The sequence below is a fragment of the Giraffa tippelskirchi genome, chromosome 7 (genome assembly GCF_054371585.1).
Source record: "Giraffa tippelskirchi isolate mGirTip1 chromosome 7, T2T-mGirTip1v1.2.pri, whole genome shotgun sequence".
NCBI lineage: Eukaryota > Metazoa > Chordata > Mammalia > Artiodactyla > Giraffidae > Giraffa > Giraffa tippelskirchi.
In genome coordinates, this window is record NC_137281.1 from 67,889,292 (window position 1) to 67,913,447 (window position 24,156).

Here is a 24,156-nt window from a genome sequence, read left to right on the forward strand (position 1 = left end):
GTAGACTCCGGGAGTTGGTGATGGACAGGTAGGCCTGGCGTGCTGCAGTTCATGGGTCGTAAAGAGTTGGACACAACTGAGCAACTGAAATGAACTGAAGAATGGGTAAGAATCGGCCTCAGAAGGCAAGAGACACAGGGTAGACCCCTAGTCCGGGAAGATTCCACATTTTGCAGAGCAGCTAAGCCTGCGAGCCACAAGGATTGAAGCCCGTGGGCCTAGAGCCTGTGCTCCACAAGGAGAGAAGCCCCTGCAGTGAAGCCAGGACACTGAAATGGAGAGCAGCCCCAGCTTGCGGCTTGAGAGACTTGGACTAGAGAAAGTCCAAGCACAGCAACGAAGACCCAGTGCAGCCAGAAATAAATAAGTAAATAAAAAAAATAGAACCCTTGATTCCCCTAGACCTAGTCCTTGTCCACACCCAACTGTTCAACCCCTCATTGATCATCTTATTCCTCTCTTTGTTTCATTACCTCCATCCAGTCATTCACTGAGTTTGGGTCAGTTTTACCTAAATAATATATCTCAAGTTCATTCATTTTTCACCATCTTCATTGATTTTACTGAGCTTCAAGCCACAGGCATCCTCTGACAACCAAAATAGCTTTTAACAAGTTTCTTTGCTCTGCCGCTTTTATGATGCCACAACCCATTCTTACATAAAGGCAACATTGTCCTTTTTTGGCTTTTTTATTATGAAGATTTTCAAACATATGCAAGTGGACAGAGTAGCATTGAACTCCCATACACCGTCACCCAGCTTTAAGAGTTACCAATTCATGCCAGTCTGTTTCATTGAAAACCCCATTGATTTCCTTGCCCCCTTAGGATTTTGACACAAATCCCAACTATTGTATCATTTTACACCTAAATATTTCATATATATGTATGTATAAGATTAAAACTCTAAGTAAACACAAGACTATTAAACATTTTTAAACATTAATAATTTAAAATTGCATCAAGTATTCAAAAACTATATTTCTGAATATCTCATAAGTATCGTATTATTTTACAGTCAAGGTATTTGAATCAAGATTCCAATAAGGAGCACATATTGCAACTGGTTGATATGTTTATAGGGTTCTCCTTCCATTAATATCTCATTCACTTGCTTTTTTCTTCCCCCTTACAATTTACTTGTTTAAGAAACCAGATTGTCCTGTAGAGTTATGGTCTGAATTTGCTGATTGTATCTCTGTGGCTAATGTAACATATTCCTTCTGCTAAGGTACCGCTAAAATGGCTTCACAGGTGGTATTTTGTTCTTCCATCAGAAGTCATGTGTTTGCATGTCTTGTGATGTTAGTAGCATTGTGCTTTATGCCTAAATGATTAATTCAGTAGATTTTGCAAAGTAGGGATATTCTATCAATTTTTCATTTATTTGTAGGAATACTGATATAAAGGAGGAACTTTCTTATGTCTTCTTTTTAAAGTTTGTATAGGACTAGATTTACCTTTTAAAAACATAAATTGGATCATATCTTTGCCCTGCTTAAAGTCTTCATGTGGCATCTCTATGGCCAACACACACACACATTGCATGGGCTGGCTCCTCCATCATTCTTTCATCACATTCCATTGTAGTGTCTACCATTTTGTTGAATTTTAAATTAAAACTTGAAGGTTATTGGAAAGGTCAGCCCTTCTCTGCCTCAGGATTTTTGTACTTGCTCATCCTTCTGTCTGGCCACCTTCCCCCACTTTCTGCCTAGTGGGCTCCTTCTTGACCTTCTTGCTGAAATGAACTCACCTCATCAGGGCCTTCTCTGGCTACTTTATTTAAGGGGCCTGCTGTCCCTCATCATAGCTCCTGTTTAATTCCTTTATAGCATCCACCACAAGCTATAACTGTCTTCTTTATTTATGGATCATTTTCCACCAAGAATGCCAGCTGTGTAAAAGCAAGAATTTTTCTGTCCCATACAGCACTGCATCCCAAAGCACGGCACGATGTCTGGCACACAGTGGGCACTCTTCTTTTTTAGAATCAACACCACAGACCTGCATATCCTCACCTATGTAAGTGGAAGGCAGGGATGAGCTAGGTGATTTTTTTCCCAGGTTTTTAACATTGTTCTCCGAGGACACAGAGACCAAGACAAACATCTAGCGGAGTGCTTCCTGAATGCTTTATTTCGTGCCACCTGAAGCAAATGATGTCTGATGGGGCAGGCCACTGAGGCTGGCTGGAGGCCTCAGCCTGGGAGTCAGCCCTGGCTCCAGGCCTGGCTTGATGGCTGAGCAGAGCACTGCAGGAACTGGGTTAGGGAAAGCATTTTTGAACTCATGGGAGTGGGCTTATAGGGTTAGGGCAGGAAATTCTTTTGAGCGTATGCTTTGAGGGTTCCCTGACTTTATTGACTCTCAGGGGCCTAGAGGAGTGGGACTCCCTGCATCTCCACAGGGTTCTGAAGTCCCTTTTTCCCCTGGAAAGTCACTGTCTTCTTCAGGAAATCCCACCAGTTTTGCCCTATTTCAAAGCATCCTCTTTTACAATGCAAATACTTTGGGCTTTCTTGAGATGATTATGAATATTTTTCACCTTCTTGTGAATTAGCTTTAATAGGATGCTTTCTTCCTAAAATCTGAGGACACTGACCCAGTTTCATTCTTGTCTATAGCAATATTTTGATAGTAGAAATTCCCAGCCTGATCCCTAACTAAGAGGAAAACAAAAAAAAACCCACAAAACACTTAAGCTATGCAAAACAAAACTTCATTTCATGGAATCTTAGATTGGAAGAAAACTGATTTGGACTCTCCCTAACTGCATGAAGCTATATTCTACATGCCACTGGCTTTCAGTGTGGCCCACCAGCATTGAACCTATGCTGAACAAGTTCAGGGGAGAGGAGCTCAACTCCAGTGTTCTCTGTGCCCTGACAGCTTACAGGCAGTTCTCTGGTCTTCCTGTTCTTTTTTTTTTTTTTAATTTTATTCATTTATTTACATTTTTGGCTGCGCTGGGTCTTCGTTGCTGCAAGAGGACTCTCTGTAGTTGCGGCCAGCGGGGGCTCCTTTCCAGTTGCAGTGCGCCGGCTTCTCTTGTTGCAGAGCACAGACTCGAGAGTGCTTGGGCTCAATAGTTGTGATGCTCAGGCTTTAGTTGCTTCGAGGCATGTGGAATCTTCCAGGACCAGGGATGGAACCTGTGTCCCCTGCATTGATTGGCAGGTGGATTCTTAACCCATGGAGTACCAGGGAGGTCTGGTCTTCCTGTTCTTAAAGTAAAATTGCTAAGTTCTCATTGGTTTTCATTACTGCTCCACAATCATACAGAGGAAGTTGGATTGCTTTTCAAACAAATGCTATTAGTTACCATGTAACTGAAGCCTTCTCTTTACAAGTCTATAAATTCTCCAGCTCTCCCAAGTGTTTCTGGGCTCCTTGGAAGGAGCAACCGAAATCTCCTCTCCAAGCCTACTTCAAAACTAAGCTCATGATTTTTGTCCTTGGCCTTTTCCTTCCCTCTTTTTTCAGGAACTTTGCTTCATCTTCCTTTCTTTCTGTGTCTCCAGGGTTTCCCTTAGCCCCAGGCTACAGATATGTTTATTCTACCTTCTACTCTACATTGCTTACCTACCTGAAGAAACTATCCCATCTCTCGATTTCCTGTCACCATCAAAATTATGGAAAGAGTAGTACATGTTTACCACCCCTAGTTCCTCTCTGTTCCTTATGATAATCTGCATTCTGTCTCCTGGGCTTGGTAGAGATTTATTTTTGAAGGACATTTAATGTCTTTGAAGTGCTCTTTTATCAGTCTTCAGGCTTCTCCCCCGTCTATAGCATGTAATATTGATGCTGTCCCTTCTATCTTGACATTTCCCTTAGGCTCCCAGACTCAGAGTCCTCCTGGTTATCTTCCTATTTCTCTAACTGGCCTTCTCTACCATTTCTTCTTTTATTCTTTCCCCTTCACGAAAAAGACCTTCTTTAATTTAATGTCCTCAGGGCACTTCTCTTTTCTCTGTCCTGTCTTGCTTGTCAACCTAACCTGCTTCCATGGTTTTATTTATTATTCTAATAGGAGTAACCCCAAAACCTCCATCTCCATCACAACCTTGACTATCTCTCTAGCTCCATTTCAAGCTTCCTTCTAAACATTTTCACTTGAATATGCCACCTCAAACTTATGATATTCCAAATGTAGTTTCCTCCTTAACATATTTCTTCTCTGGAATACTTATTTTTGTTGAAAACATTGTCGAAAATCCCAGTCAGTCATGTTCTAGATCTACAAGTCATTTTTAAGCTTTCTTCTTTCCACTACAGTTTCTGTTTACTATCTTTCCAGTACTTACTTTCTTTGTTTACTATCTTACCATTTTTCCAAGAACCTCTTACATCTGCCCACTCTGGTTCATTTCCACTGACCCAACTCAGTTCAGGCCTTTTTAGCCTCTTGCTGGATTGTTGGGATAGTCCCGCTGGCACGTCCATTTCTTACCTCCAGTTTGCCACATTTACTGATGCCAGATTGTAATGGAGTTTCAGCTAATGTGGGGATTAAGTATTACAGTCATGTTTAACAAGAAAATCCCATGTAATCAACACAGCTCTTAAAAATGTCTTATATTGTCCATAAAGTAGAATCTGCAGACATATTGCTTCTTAATAAGTTCAACACTGCCAATTTTTGTTTCACTCTTGGAGCAGATCACTTTTCTTTTGGTTGAACACCAGATGAAGTCATCTGCTTGGCTTTAGGGGCCATCTAGTATGAAAAATATGTTTCTTTAAATACCAGAATCATACTCAACATTATTCTACTTGAATTCTTGTTAGTTACTCATGAGTGTGATACAAATCCACTGGAATGTCTAAAAAAGCACAGGTCTAATCCTATTATTTCTGTGCTCAAAAACCCATAGGGGCATTTTTCCCCCATTGCCAATCAGAAGGCCCATTTCTTTAGCCTAGCTTTCAAAACTGTCCATGATCTGGCTTTAACTCACTCATCTAATCCAGGTTCAATTCCAGAATGGAACACCTGCCATTCCCTACACATGCTTTGCACATTCCAGTCTCCACCCACCTTTTCTCTCATCGTGGGCCCACACCCTGGGATACTTTCTCCTCACTCTGCATCTCTGAGGGGCTCAGCCATTCTTCACAGATCAGTAGATCTTCATTTGTCCTGCTTTTATGGCAAGTATCCATTTAGAATAGTCATTTCCGCTTATGTTTTATGAGACTGCAAACACGTTATGGGCAGAGTTAGTGCTTGCTGCTGCTGCTAAGTCACCTCAGTCGTGTCCGACTCTGTGCGACCCCATAGACAGCAGCCCACCGGCTCCGCCGTCCTTGGGATTCTCCAGGCAAGAACACTGGAGTGGGTTGCCATTTCCTTCTCCAATGCATGAAAGTGAAAAGTGAAAGTGAAGTCGCTCAGTCGTGTCTGACTCTTAACGACCCCATGGACTGCAGCCCATCAGACTCCTCCATCCATGGGATTTTCCAGGCAAGAGTACTGGAGTGGGGTGCCATTGCCTTCTCCGGTTAGTGCTTAAGTCTAATGTATATTTTTATATTCTTTTAGACCACCATCTCTGTCTTCAGGCACACAGTTTTCAACAAGTTTTAATGAATAAGTAAAATAATGTGGCTTCCCAACCAGTCCCCATGTGGCAGAGTTTCTCCTAATGTGCTCTAGTCTGGCAGTGCCCTAGAATTTGGGACCAGTGCCCCCAAAAAGCTGCCAGCTCTTCCTCATCCCAGTAGTGCCTTCATCAGGCAATAAATGAATTCAGGAGGAAGGCATGTGAGTAATAAGATCTATGCAAATAGTCAAGTTCTTTGCTTCTTCCTAAAGAGCAAAATAAACATCCTATTTGGTTTGAAAAAAAATTAGGCCTTAGAAATTAACAATACAATGTCTTTTTCATAGCTTCAGGAAATGCCAAGGTCTGTCACTGGGGATGGCGACCTTTTGTTCCCATTGTGTAGAAAGTGACTGATGAGGCAGGTTTCTTAAGCCATCCTGCAGACCTACTGTTAAAGGAGCAGAACATTTTTCGGTGCATCTCAAGTTCAGTGGGCTTTAACCTTTACACAGAGAAAACTCTGAGCCCCCTCCCCCGACACACAGAGGGATATTTTCACCTCTGAGAAAGGCAGGGCCGCAGGGGAGCTCTGATTCCAGGAGTCCGCTGAATATAACAACCTTTTGAATCTTTTCGGATTCCTATTACAAACCCTAGAAATATGAATCTAGCGCCACTCAGGTGAACTGTAAGATTTTTAAGGAAGGTCTGGGGGTTGAAGTGGATGGGAGATGTAGTATTTTTAAGGACTGTCTTGAGGGTTGGAGAGGATGGGAAATTTGAGTCTGTCTTTCATCCTTTATGTGATGGAGGTCTTAATCTTTATTAAGAACATGTAGAAAATCTAATCTACCAAAGAAAGAGTTTGACAGTGAATTTACACCTTCTGTGTCGACTTTAGACTGATTAGGGAAAATGACCACCCCACACTCCTGTAAAATCTTAACGTACCATGAGAAGTGCACAGCGCTGCCTTGTCTTGAACTTCTTAAATTATGGAAAGTGGCTACTAGGAGGGAAGTTTCATGTTTTGTAATTTTTCTGCACAGTTACTCAGGTGGCTTTTCCTGTTTCTTCTCTCCTGCTGGACCTGGGTCCTGTAATTACTATCGCAGAGAGCTAGCTGGAAGGATGTTTGCTCTCTAGGCAAGATCTCCTCTGCTCGGTCTCCTCCCTTTTTTATTCGTCTTTTTTTCTCTTTCTGGCCCCGCCTCCTCCGCTTACCCCGTAGGCAGCAGCTAGACAGCTGTATTCAATCAGAAAACACTTACAACTCCAGACGATTCAAACGGGAAACTTCGCCGCGAAGTGCAGCGGTGCTCTGGCTTTCTGCCGTTTTCTTTCCTTCCCTGGAACCCGAGGCTCGGATCCTCCTCGGCCCGCCGCCCTGGTTTCTTCGGGAACTCGCCGAAGCCCTGCAGGGGGCCGGATCCTGCCGGAGGTACCCTCCAGCCTGGTCATGGGGGGCGCCCAGACCTCGTAAGAGAGGCGAGGCGGCGCCGAGGGTGGCGGTGCCCCGGGTCCCCGGGTCCCCGCGCCGGCCCCGCCGCTGCGGCAGCTGCGAGCGCGCCACGCCGCCCAGCCTCCTGCAGCAACGGCTCGTCCGTGAAACGCGAGCCGGCTCCGTGCCTTCTAGGAGTGCCTGCATCCTTCGTTTGGGCTTCACCACTGTCCTGGATGAAAATGGCTGTCTAGACTAAAATGTGCCAGAAGGGACCTAGCAGTGGATACCCAGCCTGCTAAGCAACTCCGAGACCTGGAAGAGGAGGAGCTCTCGCCTCTGAAAAGTGCAGTCATGAATTCTGGAGTTGCCATGAAATATGGAAACGACTCCTCGGCCGAGCTGAGTGAGGTAAGAAACAGCTGAGGTCAGGAGCTCTGGTTTCTTAGGCATTTGCTTTGCTACACCACCTCCCTCCGCTCCCCATTTCTCACTTCCCTACACGCCACCGCCTCGCGCTCCCAGTCTGGAGGCAGCGCAATTAAAGATTAATAGATTTTCTGGATCTTGTTTTAACTTGTTGTGCTACTCAGGAAATGACCTGAACTGGCTTGATGTTTCGGTCTGAAAGGGATGTCTTAAAAAAAGAAACAAGCTCGCACCAAAGCGTTTTACTTAAAACGCTAAAGCGTTTTACTCTCCGTGGTCTGGGTCCCCTGTCCCTTCCCACCACCCTTCCTGCAGTGGCATGTACCACATTACCTTTCGTAGTCGGCAAAATACACGGGGGTCCCAGCTGAGCTCAGTTTGACGGTAAGTAATTTGGTGAGGCCCGGGAGTTTATTGGAGCACTGAGTCTGCCACTGGCTCCCACGTGTCCTGCAGTTCAGGCAAGGTGGTCTTTCCTCGGAGGAGACTGATGACCCGCGCTGGGGAGGGGAGTGGAGAGGAAACACATCAAAGCGACTTAGAACTTTATTTCCTGCCTGGGACTGGACTCCTGAGTCTTTGAGGCAAGCACATTTGCAATTCCCGGCTCCCACAATAACAAATCCACTTGAGTGTTGGAGACCAGCTTTGAAATTAAAGCTTCATGAAACGGTATGCAAATATATGAGTGGTCAGATGCTGGAGGCCACCTTTTTTGATGACTTTAGGGATGCGTCTGGCACATGCCAACCCCCACCCCCCCTCCAAGGCTTTGAATACCTGAAAAGTGGTGATGGGAAACCTACAGAACTGGATGCTCAGAAGAGAGCAGGAAGTCTGTGTGATCCACGCCTACAGCAGGAGGCTTGGTGGCTGTGGATTTTCCTCTTAACATCATCACTGAGCCGTTTTGGGGGCAAAACAGTCTGTACTTCTTGAGTATGGCTGGAGAGAGCAAAGGGGAAGAAAAGGAGCCATGTAAAAAACAGCCGGAAGGCAGATAGAGGTGATGTCAGAGTACCAGCTGGGGAGGGAAAACGCACCTCTCTAGGGGGTGAGGGCCGGTGCTGGGGAAGCTGGGGGGTGCAGATGGGGGAAATCTGAGGAGGTCTGAGGCCGATAGCCAGCAGTGAGGACAGTTGGCCCCTGCCTGGTGCTCTAAGTGTTTTGGTGCTGAGTTGTCCCAGCTCCCATTTGAAACAGCATTGTGAGATGTTGGCCAAATGAGGTAAAGGCCTTTCTTAATTCCCGTGGTTTTCCCTGTGATGTAGATGCTAAGAGTGAGGGCTTAACTTAAAAACAAGAGGTAGGGGAAGAGGTTCAAAGTGATTTTTGCCAATTTTACATGAGGGGAGAGGTTTCACATCTAAAATAGAACCCACAACCCCACTCCACTAATAACACTGTTTAAGGAGAAGCCTTTGACGTGTCTTCTAAAGTCATTTAAGATAAGAAACCAAGAGACTCACTGACTCAGAAAGCGAACTTTACAGTTGCTGAGGGGAAGGGATAGTTCGCGTTTGGGATGGACATGTACACACTGCTATAATTAAAATGGATAACCAATAAGGACCAGCTGTATAGCACAGGGAACTGCCCAGTGTTATGTGGCAGCCTGGATGGGAGGGGAGTTTGGGGGAGAATGGATACATGTATATGTATGGTTGAGTCCCTTCCCTGTTCACCTGAAATTAACAGTCACAACATTGTTAATTGGCTGTACCCTAATGCAAAATAGAAAGTTTAAAAAAAAAATTAAGAAATCAAAGGCATGTATCTTGCAGAGTCTTTGCCAGGCCCTTCACATTGTTTGTTTCTGTGTGGCAACTTTAAGTCTCTCTCGCCCGAGAAGTATGTTATTCAGGTACCTTTGTTTAAAAAATGAATCACAGGTTTAGGATGAAGGTGACTAGAATGCTGACGAGGGAAAAACGAGGCTTGGATTGACTTGAATACTATTGGCACAGTCCATGAGTGTATTAGATGAGCCGAGAGTACCTGTGAAACTCAAGTGGGAGGTGTAACTCTCCATTATTTGCCTGGCTGTATCCACTCCTTAAAAATTCCTTGGAAAACCCTGTGGCCAGGTGAAAGCGCTGAGGGTGCTTCGTGGCCCCTGCATTAGTTGGAGCAGTAGTAGTATAGCATTATAGAACGTAGTTTTGTTCCGAGGAAAGTAAGCAAGCCTCTGTCCCAGCCATGTCCTTCAGCAGGTGTTCTCTCCTTTCCTTCCATGTCTACTCATTTGTTTCTTGACTGGTTCTCATTTCTAGGTTTAGTGACTTACTTGCCACTCTGTCCCCCCAATCTTGAGTTTCCCTGCAGATTAAGTAGTTGGAAGGGGCTTTAAGAATAATTTTATACACACACACACACACACACACACACATACACTTAATTAAGTACTTTTTTTTTTTGGCTGTGCTGCACATCTTTTGGGATTTTAGTTCCCTGACCAGGAATTGAACCTGTCTCCCCCCTGCAATGGAAGCGTGGAGTTCTGGACCACCAGAGAATTCCCCCATATTTTAAATCAGGGTATATGTAAAGAGAATTTGTAAGCAAAGGAGGGTCGTGTGTATCATACCTTGTGGACCCTAAATCTCAGTTCAGTTTATCATGGGCAATATTTGTAGCAGTTGCCTTCTCTGTAGTATCCATGGAGCAGTATCCATATGGATCCATAGACCTGAATACAGTTCATGTGTATTTCTCATTAAGGTCCATGATGTAAAGGAGAGTTTCCTATTTTCACTGTAATTTTTCTCTTAAACACTGGTTTTGCTTTAATGTCTTGGCGGGCAGAGTTGCCACCCTCTTTTATTAAGACCTACCTTTTGGTGGCGTAGCTCTTATTGCCCAGGAGCCTCAAAGCTGTGTAGAGGTCGCCTTGGGGTCAGATTGAGCCTGATGTTCACCAGGCATTTCAGGGGCAGGAAGAGGATATTGCCTAGCATTATCCTGGGTATCATGAACAAGACGCTGTCTCGCTGGGTATCATGAACAAGACGCTGTCTTGTTGGTGTTGACTTGAGAGCTTGGCCCTTCTACAAGTGTTCTCTAGCCACCAGAGTCATTGACTCTTGCACAGTATTGTTGACACTGACGCTGTGATATCCTAAACAAGGGGGAGTGACTGGAATCAGTTTCTTGTTGTCACTTGCTGGTCCTGTTCGTGACAGCAGCCAGCTTGGTCCCTGCTGGCCTTTGCCTATAGTGCCCCAGGAATGCTTGGGTGCAAGAGAGGCAGGAGGCGTGTGGATGTGAAGGAGTCGTGATCAGGAGACCCAGCTAGGGACTGGGCATGAGGACTTTAAAAAGGGAAAACCAGGAAGTTCATGAATGTGCCCCTTTTGTGTCTATATTTTAAACAATAGCTGTTTAAGATTCTGTGAGATAATAATAAGAGACAAAAATTGTTTCTACCTGTGGCCATATTGATGACCACAAATGATTTTATCAGGTCTAAACACTTATATGCAGAGTACATCATGAGAAACGCTGGGCTGAAAGAAACACAAGCTGGAATCAAGATTGCCGGGAGAAATATCAATAACCTCAGATATGCGGATGACACCACCCTTATGGCAGAAAGTGAAGAAGAACTAAAGAGCCTCTTGATGAAAGTGAAAGAGGAGAGTGAGAAAGTTGGCTTAAAGCTCAACGTTCAGAAAACTAAGATCATGGCATCTGGTCCCATCACTTCATGGGAAGTAGATGGGGAAACAGTAGAAACAGTGTCAGACTTTATTTTTCTGGGCTCCAAAATCACTGCTGATGGTGATTGCAGCCATGAAATTAAAAGACGCTTACTCCTTGGAAGGAAGGTTATGGCCAACCTAGATAGCATATTTAAAAGCAGAGACATTCCTTTGCCAACAAAAGTCCGTCTAGTCAAGGCTATGGTCTTTCCAGTGGTCATGTATGGATGTGAGAGTTGGATGGTGAAGAAAGCTGAGTGCCGCAGAATTGATGCTTTTGAACTGTGGTGTTGGAGAAGACTCTTGAGAGTCTCTTGGACTGCAAGGAGATCCAATCAATCCATCCTAAAGGAGATCAGTCCTGGGTGTTCATTGGAAGGACTGATGTTGAAGCTGAAACTCCGATACTTTGGCCACCTCATGCGAAGAGTTGACTCATTGGAAAAGACCCTAATGCTGGGTAGGATTGGGGGCAGGAGGAGAAGGGGACGACAGAGGATGAGATGGTTGGATGGCATCACCAACTCGATGGACATGGGTTTGGGTAGACTCCGGGACAGAGAGGCCTGGCGTGCTGCAATTCATGGGGTCGCAAAGAGTCGGACACGGCTGAGCGACTGAACTGAACTGAAACACTTTAACCAAAGTGAACTAATCCCTATTGACAACAACACAATGAAAGGAAAATGTGAGAAGCGTGAGTTGGCTATTCTTTTTTCTTGTCTATTGGCTCTCCTTATCAAAGTCTGTTTTTCTTTTCCTAACACGAGGTTAAGGAAGGACTTCAACACCAGACAAATTTAAAAGTACTTACAAAATTAAATGTTTGACTTTCAGGTCCTCTCTCCCATGATAAAGAAGCTGAATGGACACGCTTTCAGCAGCATTAGATTAAATTCTCCCAAACCTTGTCGAGAAAAGGCCGCTAAATCTTCTTCCTCATTGCCGTGCATTTTCTGTCAGCAATTAGTTCTGTTTGTCTTGGTTAAAACTTGTGGGACCAGTATGTAGCTGACTCTTATTTCACTGTCATAATCATATTTTTTTGGCTCTTAGAATTATTCAGACCTTGGAAAGGTCTTAAGGTACAGCGTTATGAGGGTAATGACTTGAATTTATCTTTACAGAATAGCTGTGGACTGGATCTGCTTGCCTGATAGACAGCTGCCTATTTATGTAGCAAACTAAAATTTTGTCTTTAAGGGTTTGTTCTTTCTTGGCAGTGATTAAAACCTCTTATCCAAAGCAATCAGTGTATATTCTTTGCTTTTTAAACATCAAGCAATGAATAGGTAAAATTCTCCCATCACTCTTTACTTTAAAATCTTAGTTGCCCCAAAAGAAATCATATGTCCCTTAACGCTGTCCTTCTTTCTTTATTCAAAGCCTCTTTCATGAGATTATTCCACTCCCCGATGGAGGTTATAGAGGCGACTCCTCATGCTTTCACCATTCACTTGTTGCATAGCTACTGAAACCCATATTTTTATTGGTACTCTAATTAAGAAGTGGATTTGTACAGGAGAAAATTGTTCTCTGGATGAGATAATCATACAAGATAATCTAAGTGGCTATCTCACAGATGTAAGTACATCTACATCATCAAGTTTACAAAATATCAGGGTTGGAAGATCTGATATGCCCACACCCTTTTCTACTTCTTTCTTACTCCTCTGTCCTTTTGGAATCACGCTCCATTGTAATGAGTTGTCTACTGTCTGTCTTAGACACAAACCATTAGCATCAGAATAGCAGTGTCACAGAGGCTGTGCACAAAGTAGGTTGTTGAACAAATGAATGAACACCCTGCCTCTTCTCTCTCTCTTCCCTTTTCATAAACATAGAATTTGAGCAACCGATTTAAGTGCTTGGTCTGAGGTGTTTTTTGTTTTTTGTGTTTGGCTGACCATGGCTGTGTAACAAACTGCCCCCCAAATTTAAAGGCTTAAAATACCAATCTTACTTGTGATTTTGCAGTTTTGGGCAGAGCTGGAGGTGGCTGGACTTGTGTCTGTGACTGCAGCTACATGATCCACCTCCAAAACAGCTTAATAACGTGGCTGGCCATTGTGTGCTGGCTGTGGGCTGGGAGGTCACCTCACTTCTCTTCTGCACGGGCTTGCCCATGTGCTGCTTGGGTTTCCTCTCAGCATGGCAGCTAGGTTCCAAGGAGGGAGTGAAAGCTGCCAATTCTTTTAAAATGTAGGACTGAAATTGGCAAGAGTCACATCTGTATTCTGTTGATTAGAACAGCTGTATGCTTAGCCCAGATTCAGAGGGATGAAGAAAGAGATCCCACCTCTTCAAGGGGGTTTGATAAAGCATTTGCAACCATTTTTAATGTAGTACAGAAGTCACAAAACAAGAGCCATGCCTAAAACCCTGATCTTCTATTTCCCAATGGCTGGCAATAACTTTTGTGGTTTTAGTTTGTGTTTTTAGCCATTAATTTAGTGGTTTGTATAGATAACACTTTCTAAGCATTTTCTTGGTATTCACTTGCTTAATTAACAAAAACCCTGTGACATACATTCTATGATGTCCATGTTACAGATAGAGAAATTAAGGCATAAGAGATGAAAACCCTTACGAAGATTATACAGATTATAAATGGTGGTGTCAAACTTTGAGGCCAGTTGGTCTTTCTCCAGAATCTACCATTCCTCTAGTGGTTCTTTTTGTTAGTTTCTATTATTACTCTCAGCTTTTCATCCTATTTTCCCACGAGGGAGTATTCTATTTAATAAGCCTGTTTATCTTGATTTGTATTGTAATCTCTATGCAATACCCCAATTTTCTTTGATAAGAATGAAATGAGTATGCTCATTGCCTTCACCTTCAAGTGGCTGAAGAATTCTAGACACTGATTTTCAAGAGCCCTAAAAGGAGATTTATTGATAAGGAGTAGGGCAGTCTTCAGCCAAGAAGGCCTGCCTTCTGTTCCCACTTAAACTGTAGGGAAGATGGAGGCCACGTGACCTCTACCCCACCGGCCGGTGTGCCCTGAGGCATTGGAGGAATTAGTGCTGCAATATGTGAGGTGACAGGATGAGAATAAGATTCCCTCTGTGACAAAGATTAGGGTTCTCTCACCCTTGCCAGTGGGGCTGTAGACTTCTACTACAGTTGGCTAAATCACTGGGGGCCTGCCGAGCTCTGAGGTTTATTAAAAAAGAAAAAGCAGGTGAGGTGGACAGCCTGGCTGCAGGCAGGGCAGCTGCTGGTGGCTGGGTCCTGGGTGAGTGGAGCCCAGCCGGAGGGACAAGTCGTGAGGCGTGGCTGGCCCCGGGTGGGGGTCACGAAACACGGGGAGGGAGGGAGGTCAGAAGCCAGGCAGACGATCAGGAACTTGACCTGAAAGCGGAGCGAGAACCTTGATTCTGAGGAAGGGCTTTGTCCAGGCAGGAAGTTTGAAAATCAGTCCCAAGACTTTTCACTGTAATGACTTTTTTAGAGGACTGTGGTTAGGAGGTTTGAGGTGCCAGGACTTTGAGAGGGGCACACATCCAGAGCAGGGAGTATGATGGAGACACTCGCCAACTAAACTCCAGGTGCTATTTTAATAGCTGCTCAAGGCGAATTTACCCGGCACACATCATGTGGAAGATGTCCTCCCATAGCCAGCCTGTAACTAGAAAATAAAAGCTGCATTTACAGAAAGATTAAGGAGTTAGTAATGAAAAAAGGTTTGAAATTTAGGTTTTGATCCAAGGAGTCAAACTTCAGGAAACCAAGATTACATTTTAAGTAATCTCTAGATTCTGGGAAAGAAGTTTATGTTAGCGAGATTATAGAATTAGACAAGCTAAAAAAAGACACAGAAAATTGATAGTAGTCAGGATGGGGATTTTTATATCAGCAAGGGGGTATCGTGGCGGAGATAAGTTATTGGCAATTATATTCTCACCTCCCCTAAAAGCACCTGAATTCCTAGCAGTGGCCAACTTTTATTCTTGAAAGAAACAGGAAGAGAATAACCTGGATTATACAGATAAAGAGAAGTTCAATTTATACAGTAAATATTTACTGGGATCACAAAGCTGTCCTCTCTATCAAATGCCCTTTTTCTCTTGCTGAACAGAAGGAGCCAACATTAATACAAAAGGGAAAGAGGACACCTTTTCGAAAGTTTGCATTATCATAAAGAATGACTAAGGTTATAAAGCACTTTTTATGTAAATCTTTCAGTATATCTTTGAAACACAGCAGAGGAGATTAAACTTTGAGACAATTTAGGCAAAAAAAAAAAAAAAATCTCGGGCATTAGCAACTGTTGATTCTACTGGCCAGTAAGTTAGGGGTTGTTAACTTTGTAAAGAGCAATCAAAGTCTGTTGGGCTGGAAAAGTTGTGTTGGTGAAGCTACTCCATGCTTTGATTGGTGGGACGTTGTGAGGCAGAGTACTTGTCAGGAGGTTTGGTTGGTGCTTGGAACACTTGACGGGACATATAGGACCCGAGATGGAAATGCACTCTTAAGCCGAAGGCTGTGGTGTTCCATCACCTGAGAACAGAAAATTTCACGAAGCCTCAGCGTGTGCAGGCACATCAGTGAACAACACCAGCTGGATTTGTGAGAAATACTGAAGCAATTGTCAAAGGAAGAATGCCAATGTGGAAAAAGATTGCCCAGCAATTAGAAAAGTAGTGGATCCTCTGGTTGGTTGCACGGTGAGAGTTGGGGTAATGGCTTGTCCCTGTTTCCTATGGGTTGTGTGGACTCGTTCATAGAATACATGGCACACTTGCAGGGACTTCCTGCTCCTGCCTGGGTCCTTCTTAGCCTCCCAGATTAGTCATTCTTTCCTCATCTGTGTTCAGAATATTTACTTCATCCATGACCTCCCTAGGAGACCATGCGGTCTTTGAAAGCAGGCACCAAGTGAAACCCATCCCAGTATTGCCGGCACCTCATCAATATGTGACTCAGGGCATCCACAGGCTTCGTATTTACTTGTTGGACCAGACAGCAGTTACTTCATAGTGTGACAGATGTGTTGGATTGGCCACTTATGTACTTTGGTTAAAGGACACATGTGAAAAACTTTAGTTTGATCATTATTACTGTAACACTCTCTATTCCTAGCTCATTTTTCCATTCAACAAACATTGTGTGCCTTCTGCATGCCAGGTGCTGTTCTTTGGTGTGGGGTTACAGAAACAAAACTGATGCAGTCCCTGTTTTAATGAATACTGCATTCCAGCGGCAAACAGACAACACGCATGACAGATACATCCAGTGGTGATGCACAGGAGGAAGGAAGAGTGAAGGAGGGAGGGATGCTATTACGTGATCAGGGAAGATCTGTCTGCAGGAATCTGTGAACCAAGACCTGAAGGCAAGGAGGAATGAAGTCATGCAAAGATGATGATGACCATTTCAGGCAGTGGGACAGATAAAGGTCAAGGTCAGAGGCCAGAGCGTGCATGGTGTGTGTCAACAAGGAGGGATGTGCCTTGGAGTGCAGTGAGCAAGGGGAGAGTGGAAGGAGGTGAGGTCAGGGACGATAGTTCTGGTGAGATCATCTGTCTCTTTGTAGACTTTGGAGAAGAATCTGGATTTCTCTGGCTTGTTTTGAAAATACGCCTGAATTGATTTTTTAAAAATCCTTCTTCTTGTGTGTGTATGTGTGTGTGTATTCTTTTGAGGGAATAGGGGCAGGAAGACGTCCTCAGGAACAGGAGGAGCTAGCAAAGAAAAGGCCGGGAAGGCTGTGTCCCAAAAGCCAATTAAAAGAAACTGTTCTCAGAAAAGGTAGAGTGATCGGTCAGATGCTTCCCCTTTTGTTTCCTTCACTCTCTTAAAGCCTTTGCATATGCGCAGACTTTCAAATGGTGTCATTTTCTCCAAGCAGAAATTGTTATATGTGCTAAAATAAACTATAATCATTTTTGAACATCCTCGGAGTATGTGAGTATGCTTTTACCTTGAGAGGAATGGTTTAAAGGACTAAGTGATATGGACACTGGCCAAGAATGATTTGAAAACTGCCTTCCCTCTCTTAATGGAGGGTTCAGTGTTGATGGATGCTGATATATGGAGTATAGGTGGATTCTGAATTAGGAAAACTGAGCTCTATTTTCCGCTGTCACTGGGACCAGTTTCCTTCCACTATTTAAGATCACTTGACTTTACTTTTTTATGAACTTTCATATTTATTGACTTATAACCAATATAGCTCCAAGGAGCCTGGAATGTTGACACTTTTTTCCTTTTGAAAAGCATAGCTGTTTAGCAGTCAGGTCATGACCAGAAAGTTGCCAGGTAAGCCTGGAATTAGCCAAAGGAGATGTTTCTGTTGGGTGGCACCATTAAGAACTTCTTTGATTTGCATTTTGTTTTATCCAAGCCATTTGCATGATTGATGAGGAAACTGAGGCATGAAGCCTGGTTAGTGGCAGAGGGGAAGTGTAGAAACCAGGTTTTTTTTCCCATAACTCCCAGGAGTTAACTTTCCTCTTCTGCCTCAACTTCCTCAGTTTCTATATCACAGGATTTGTTGTAAAGTATGTGTTTTATAATAATCGTCTGCAATTACTTTAAGAGGTGAAAGTCTAGTTCTTCTGTATTCTCATCTACATATGACATTACTACTAAATCACACTATTAAAATAATTGGAAAAATTTATTTTTAGGTCTAAGTATGATTTTGGCGTATATTGTAGTAGTCTGCACTCCATGAGTTTTTATTGGTCAAGATTGTTGGGGTCTACCAGGTAAAAAATCCAGGGGGGAATAGCTAGATGATCTTGCTGTCTGGCTGGTTTGCCAGTTGCTGTGTGTTGATAGTGCAGGACTTAGTCAATCCTTCTAGCCCCCCCCTTTTTTTTTTAATTATAGTAAAATATAAATCACATAAAATTAACAGTCTTAACCATTTTAAGGGTACAGTTCTGTAGCATTAAGTACATTCACGTTATTGTGCAACCTTCATAGCCATCGGTCTCCAGCACTTCTTCACCTTCTCCAACTGAAACTCTATGCCCATCAAACACTCCCCATTTCCTTCCTTTCCCTGGTAACTACCATTTTACTTTCTGCCCCTCTGAATTTGACTCGTCTTGATAACTCGAGTTTCATAAAATATTTATTCCTTCGTGATTGGTTTGTTTCCCTTAGCATAATGTCTTCTAGCTTCATTGATACTGTAGCACGTGTCAGAACATCCATTTTATGACTGAATGATAATCTACTGTTCAGTCGCTCAGTCATGTCTGACTCTTTGTGACCCCATGGACTGCAGCATGCTAGGCCTCTCTGTCCATCACCAACTCCCAGAGCTTTTTAAATTCATGTCCATAGAGTCAGTGATGCCATCCAACTATCTCATCCTCTGTCATCCCCTCTCTTCCTGCCTTTAGTCTTTCCCAGCATCAGGGTCTTTTCCAATAAGTCAGCTCTTCACATCAGGTGACCAAAGTATTGTAGTTTCAGCTTCAACATCAGTCCTTCCAATGAATATTCAGGACTGATCTCCTTTAGGATTGACTGGTCTCCTTGCAGTCCAAGGGACTCTCAAGAGTCTTCTCCAACACCACAGTTCAAAAGCATCAATTCTTTGGCGTTCAGCTTTTGTTATAGTCCAACTCTCACATCCATACATGACTACTGGACAAACCATAGCTTTGACTAGAGGGACCTTTGTTGGCAAAGTGATGTCTCTGCTTTTTAATATGCTGTCTAGGTTGGTCATAGCTTTTCTTCCAAGGAGCAAGCATCTTTTAATTTCATGGCTGCAGTCACCATCTGCAGTGATTTTGGAGCCCAGAAAAATAAAATCTGTTACTGTTTCCACTGTTTCCCCATCTATTTGCCATGTTATGTTTGGTTTATCCATTCATCTTTCAATGGACACTTGGGTTGCCTCTACTTCATAGCTATTGTGAAAAATTCTGTGATGCCTGTGGGTATGCAAATATCTGTTTGACTCTTGTTTTCACTTCATTTGGGTACATTCCCAGAAGTAGTATCGCTAGAGCATGTGTGAATTCTGTGTTTCACTTTGGGGGGAATGGCCATACCATTTTAGAGGCTGTTCCACTTTACATCATTCCCACCAGCAATGCAGAGATTCCAACTTCTTCACATCCTTGCCAACACTTCTTTTCTGTTTTATTTTGCTTTTTAAATAATAGCCATCATAATGGATATGAAGTGTTATTTACTTGTGGTTCCTCTTTTTATTTCCCTAATGATTACTGATGTTGAGCTTCTTTTCACATGCTTATTGGCCCTATCTTTGTCAGAGAAATCTCTGTTCAAGTCTGCATCCATTTGTTTGATCAAATTATACAGGAAATTTTTTGTTGTTGCACGATAGGAGTGCTTCATATATTTGGATATCAGTTCCCTATTCCTCTCCTCCTTTGTCCACGTCTGTTTTTCTCTGGTTGGAGCTTTGCACAGCCTCTGGCTCCTTGATATTTCCAGAAGGAGTTAGTGTGAGTGTAAAATGAGGCATGAACCGTACACTGCTTCTGCACGGAAAACAGATGGGCTCACTCAAGCCCAGGAGACTCCTTCCTCTACCATGTCCAGGAATAAGTAACTCCCTGATGCATTGTGAGGCCAGCGCTCCTTTCTCTGGCCAACAACCAGCAGCTCTCCCCCTGTTGCTGTATACATACAGACTAGGTTATCTCAAGCAGTGTTAGGCACCAGAGTTAGCAGTTATGTTCACGGCACTTGAAGAGTTATGCTGCTCCACTGACACGCGGTGATTTCACAGTATTTAAGGAGGATTTTTTAGGAGAGGGCTTTAGCAAGAGCGGCCTGTGGAGAGTAGCCAGGAAGTCTGAGGCTGGTCTGTTAGACTAGATAACTGTTACTTTATTTCTTGGTGCTGTGAATCTAATCCTGGTTAAACCAAAATCTAATTTATTTTCATGCTTGATTGGGAGCATTTTTGATTAAGTATCGGAGGAGAGTGAGCATGGACTCGAGCACTGTGGGAAGGAGATAGTCCAGGGCTGCTTTGCCTGGGCTGATTATTAATCAGGGGTTAGTAGTGAGGAGGGGAAAGTAGGTGAGTTGGACCCCAGGACCGGAGTTTTGACCTCCAGTGAGTAGATTTAGACTAAAGTTGGGATCCCCTTTTTTCAGGATGCTTTGATGTACTGAGAGATCAGAAGGCAGTTTGCCTTCTTGTGTGATTAATAGAGTGACTTTTCAGACTGTTTCTCCTTTGGGGCTTCTGCGATGCTGATGAAAATGCTGCCTGGAATACATGTTTTATAATTAAGGCCAAAGAAAGTGTCCGATGTGATGAAACTGCCTTCAAGCCCTTTAATTCCCCCAGTGTCGGAGATAGGGCACCCTTCTTATTTGGCATTAGAATGTCCCAGCCAGCAATGAGGACATCTTGGGATCAGGGTAATATGTTGAATGACTAAGAGAAAATCTCTTTTTGGTCAGCTTCTTTACTTACTTCTTCTCTGGGCCAAGTCACTTGATTTATCGCCTCAGTTTGTCCATCTGCAAAACTGTGTGGTGAAGCTATGTGCTCTGAAATCACGGCTCTGCCACTTCCTAGTTAGGCGATCTGGAATCAGTTGCTTTTCTGGGCTGCACATTCTTGATTATAAAATAGTGAAAATTCACCTTGGTGAAGACCAGTGACATAACCTATGTAGTGCTTATCAAAGTGCATGATAAATGCTAGTAGTTAGCTCCCGTAGTATTATTTTTATTATTTTGATACTACAAACAGAACATTAGTAGCTGTGGTTGTAAGTGAGCACTAAAATTTTCAGAAAAATTTTTTTTTAAAAAAAGAGTTTCACAGCCTGCTGATGTTTGCTGGACTTCAATGCCAACAGCTCATTATCTGGGAAAATGTTTTTCCAAATATTGGCAAAAGAAAGGTATTTCCTTTTTTGGATTTACAAAGTCAGAATGTTAATGAGCTAGCAAGTGGCAGTACTAATCACTTAAAAACATTTGTTTTTTTGGCTGTGCCACACGGCCTGGGGGATCTTGGTTCCCCAACCTGGGATCAAACCCAGGCCCACTGCATTGGAAGCATGGCGTCTTAACCACTGGACTGCCAGAGAAGTCCCTACTAATTACTTTTAAAAGGTTAGTGTGTTTATCACTTTTATTTCATTTGTCCTAATTTTGTCCCAGCTATAGTGTTGTCAAGTCCTCTTTGTGCCCAGGACTGACCCTAAGATGACCATCCTAGCTGGTGATATAACATGGGAGAGGGGAGGCTAGCCAGTCACTGCCCACGCCCAGGATAAGGATGCAGTACAGAGAGACAGACGATGCGTAGGTATTGCTACTGCGTAACTGCCTCTTTCACGGAGACACGGTTTCATCAGCGATGCACACTTTGTGGATTCCCTTTTAAGTTGTGATCTGTTTACTGTAAGAAGGTTGCTGCCGTGTGGGTGGGAGCTTTGGCTGGAAGCACTAACAGATAGGGGAGGCTCCTCTGCCAAAGGAGGGGGCCTTGGTAAGGGGTTTGAGAGGACTTGAAGTGTGCCCCCAGCAGCGAAGTCTATCTGTATTGCTGTGTACAGCTAACTTTTTCAATTTGAAAGAATTTTTCAAAAGCTTCTTGATTGAGGTTTTGTCTCATGGTCAGAAAGGAGGAAACGGTGTCATATTCTCTCGGGTTCTGACGTTGTGAACCAGTTTGATCACTGGCTGCAGAGGGCAGCGGGGAGGAACCCAACATGAGTCAGAGACCTTAACCCTGGGCTCTCACATCTCACTTTCTGGTTGTGAAGTTTTGGATTCCTTGAACTTGCATCTCCGGCTCATCGCCGAGAATGTTCTTCCAAGGGATATTATTCATTCCCATGACTTGAGCTACCACCTCGAAGCTGTCGCCTCACAAGTCTGTAACATTCCACCCAGATCGGTTTGAATACCTGACAGGTGGAAGGAGAAGTGCAGGTCTTGCGGAACACAAAAGCTTCTTGTCGTCAGCGCTCTTCCTCCTCCTCCCTACTGCCCTCTCACACACAGTCATGCCAGCCTCTAGAAGGCCTTTGTCAGCTCCCAGTCAGCAGGCTGTCAGGTACCTGGTGCTGGCTGGCAGCGCTACTAAACCCTTAGCGCTCTGGCATCTGATCTTCTCACCTGTTTCTCTGTCTCAGGCGCTTACCTGGTGCAGGAGTGGCCAGGGACTGAAGAAATGCATTATTCTCAGCCCATTATTGCATTGTGGTTGGCAGGACACATGATCGTTACAAATGATGAAAAGGAGTAAAAAGAAAAGACTAGAGAAAGAAAAAGTACACAAAGGCAACTACTTTTGTACCAGTTACTTCATCATCCACGGCCAGGTCCCCCCCTCTTTGAAGCTGGATCTGGTTACACCTCCCTCCACCTCTCTCTGAAAGCAAACACTGGGCCTTTAGGGACCCACCCAGGATTACCGGGGTCGGAGAGCTTTGCTTGCAGCTGAGGCTCATGGGGATATACGGGCTGGCTCTGAGTATTCCCTCTCAGGAAGAGATGAGATCAGAATGGAAGCTGTTTGGAATCAGGTGCTAGTCCTGGGATGGTGGGAGTAGCTCCAGGAGCTAGAATTAGATCGTGCTATTGTATTAGAAATGGTCAATATGAAGGGTGGCAATGCAGATATTTTGTTGGAATACTTGAAGTGAAGCAATATGGTACAAAATTACTTCTGTTTTGTCTTACAAATATTCCCTCCGTTTATACATATCATCTTCTGCAGAATTTCCTTCAGTGGAAATGGAAAATTTATGTGAAGGGCTGAGGTGAAGCTTGGCCTCCAGATTGAGTGGGGTTATAATGGGCTTTCCTGGTGACACAGACTCTAAAGAATCTGCCTGCAATGCAGGAAACCCGGTTTCCATCCCTGGGTCGGGAAAATCCCCTGGAGAACGGAATGGCAACCCACTCCAGTATTCTTGCCTGGAGAATCCCATGGACAAAGGAGCCTGGCAGGCTACAGTCCATGGGGTCGCAAAGAGTTGGACACGACTGAGTAACTAACACTTCTTCACTTCATGCATATCAAAGGCCTAATCTATACTTTTAAAAACTTGTTGCCTTCAGTACAACAAAACTCAACACAGTAATTGTTTTGATATTCAAAAGCATCCTGCTAGAGATGTGATTTTTTTTTTAGCGAGTATTGTTTATTGATGCTCTGATTAATGTAAAATTGTTAGAAATCAATGAGAATGATTAACTTAAGGCATTAAACTTGATCCCTTTAGCCTTAGCAAAGTTCCCTTCCAAAATAGAAATGAATATGTAGTATTTAAGGGTGAGGACATGGAGAATAATTCTATATGTAATTGTGCCCTACATGCAGAAAGACATCCTTGGAAAAGTAGAAAAGTCCCTGCAGTTAATCTTCAGCATTCATTTGCAAGTGACAGGAATATGTTAATTGCTTTTCTTAGGTGAATGATTCTTAGTCTGGTGGGAATGATAAAGATTTCAATTCATTCCACTAATTTAGGTTTTTAAAAATTGCTAGTGTTCATCGGTTGTGGTATAGAGCTAATAAGGGATTCCAGTGAGGTCTGGGTTACTGGGTGGATTTCATTCAAAGTGTGACTGCAGTAGTCCTCGGTGGCAGAATTACATTTTCATCAAATCAGCCCATGGTGCTTTGGGTGACTGAGTGCCCTGAACCACTGGTGCTTTTGTGGGCTGGATGTGAAGACTGGAGCATATTATGCTATGAAATGGTGAGGCTGATGCAGTGTCTTGTAAATACTGCTGAGCACAGCAGTTGGGATTGAGAAGTTAGTATGCTCAGTTATGTGGAGAGCTCTGAAGTTTATGACTTATGTAAGAAATTAACCGTTTCATTGTTCTTCTGATTGCCAAAGAGCCAGAGTAAAGACTGATGGGATTTTCTCTTTACATTTCTGCTTTTTTTCCCCCAGGTAGATTGAGGAAAATTTTTAAATTTCTTAAAAAAAAAAATACCCTAACATAATAATTAGTAGGAAGAGGCTCACTTAAGAAAAAACACATAACACTGTAAATTTCTGGACAGCATAAACCAGATTATATAGTAGTGAAAATGAAGGCAAGT

At 43.4% G+C, this 24,156-nt stretch overlaps 2 protein-coding genes across 4 annotated transcripts in view; one reads left to right on the top strand and one right to left on the bottom strand.

Moving 5' to 3' along the window:
* The window catches only part of MCC (MCC regulator of Wnt signaling pathway), a 488,688-nt gene that overhangs the window by 176,863 nt on the left and 287,669 nt on the right, over positions 1-24,156 (top strand). For 2 of the 3 annotated variants that reach the window (XM_081505690.1, XM_081505691.1), the window contains exon 1: positions 6,801-7,404. The exons of the other annotated variant lie outside the window; for it this stretch is intronic. In XM_081505690.1, coding sequence (XP_081361816.1) covers positions 7,348-7,404 — 57 coding nt within the window. In that variant the 5' untranslated portion in view covers positions 6,801-7,347. Of the gene's footprint in view, positions 1-6,800; positions 7,405-24,156 lie in introns of those variants that run through there. 3 annotated transcript variants of the gene reach the window in all.
* On the bottom strand, positions 2,122-7,395 carry LOC145512116 (uncharacterized). Its single transcript, XM_081505700.1, has 2 exons — positions 6,824-7,395; positions 2,122-4,723 (listed from the first exon to the last, which is right to left on the bottom strand). The coding sequence occupies exons 1-2, from the start codon at positions 7,198-7,200 to the stop codon at positions 4,699-4,701; spliced, it is 402 nt and encodes a 133-aa protein (XP_081361826.1). The 5' UTR covers positions 7,201-7,395; the 3' UTR covers positions 2,122-4,698.

What these genes read in the sequence shown, in the direction of transcription:
- LOC145512116 (XM_081505700.1), bottom strand. Translation starts at nt 7,200, where the DNA reads ATGCAGGCACTCCTAGAAGGCACGGAGCCGGCTCGCGTTTCACGGACG. An exon ending in CGTTTGAATCGTCTGGAGTT is followed by an intron (nt 4,724 to 6,823) that starts GTAAGTGTTTTC and finishes TTTTCATACTAG; the next exon opens with ATGGCCCCTAAAGCCAAGCA.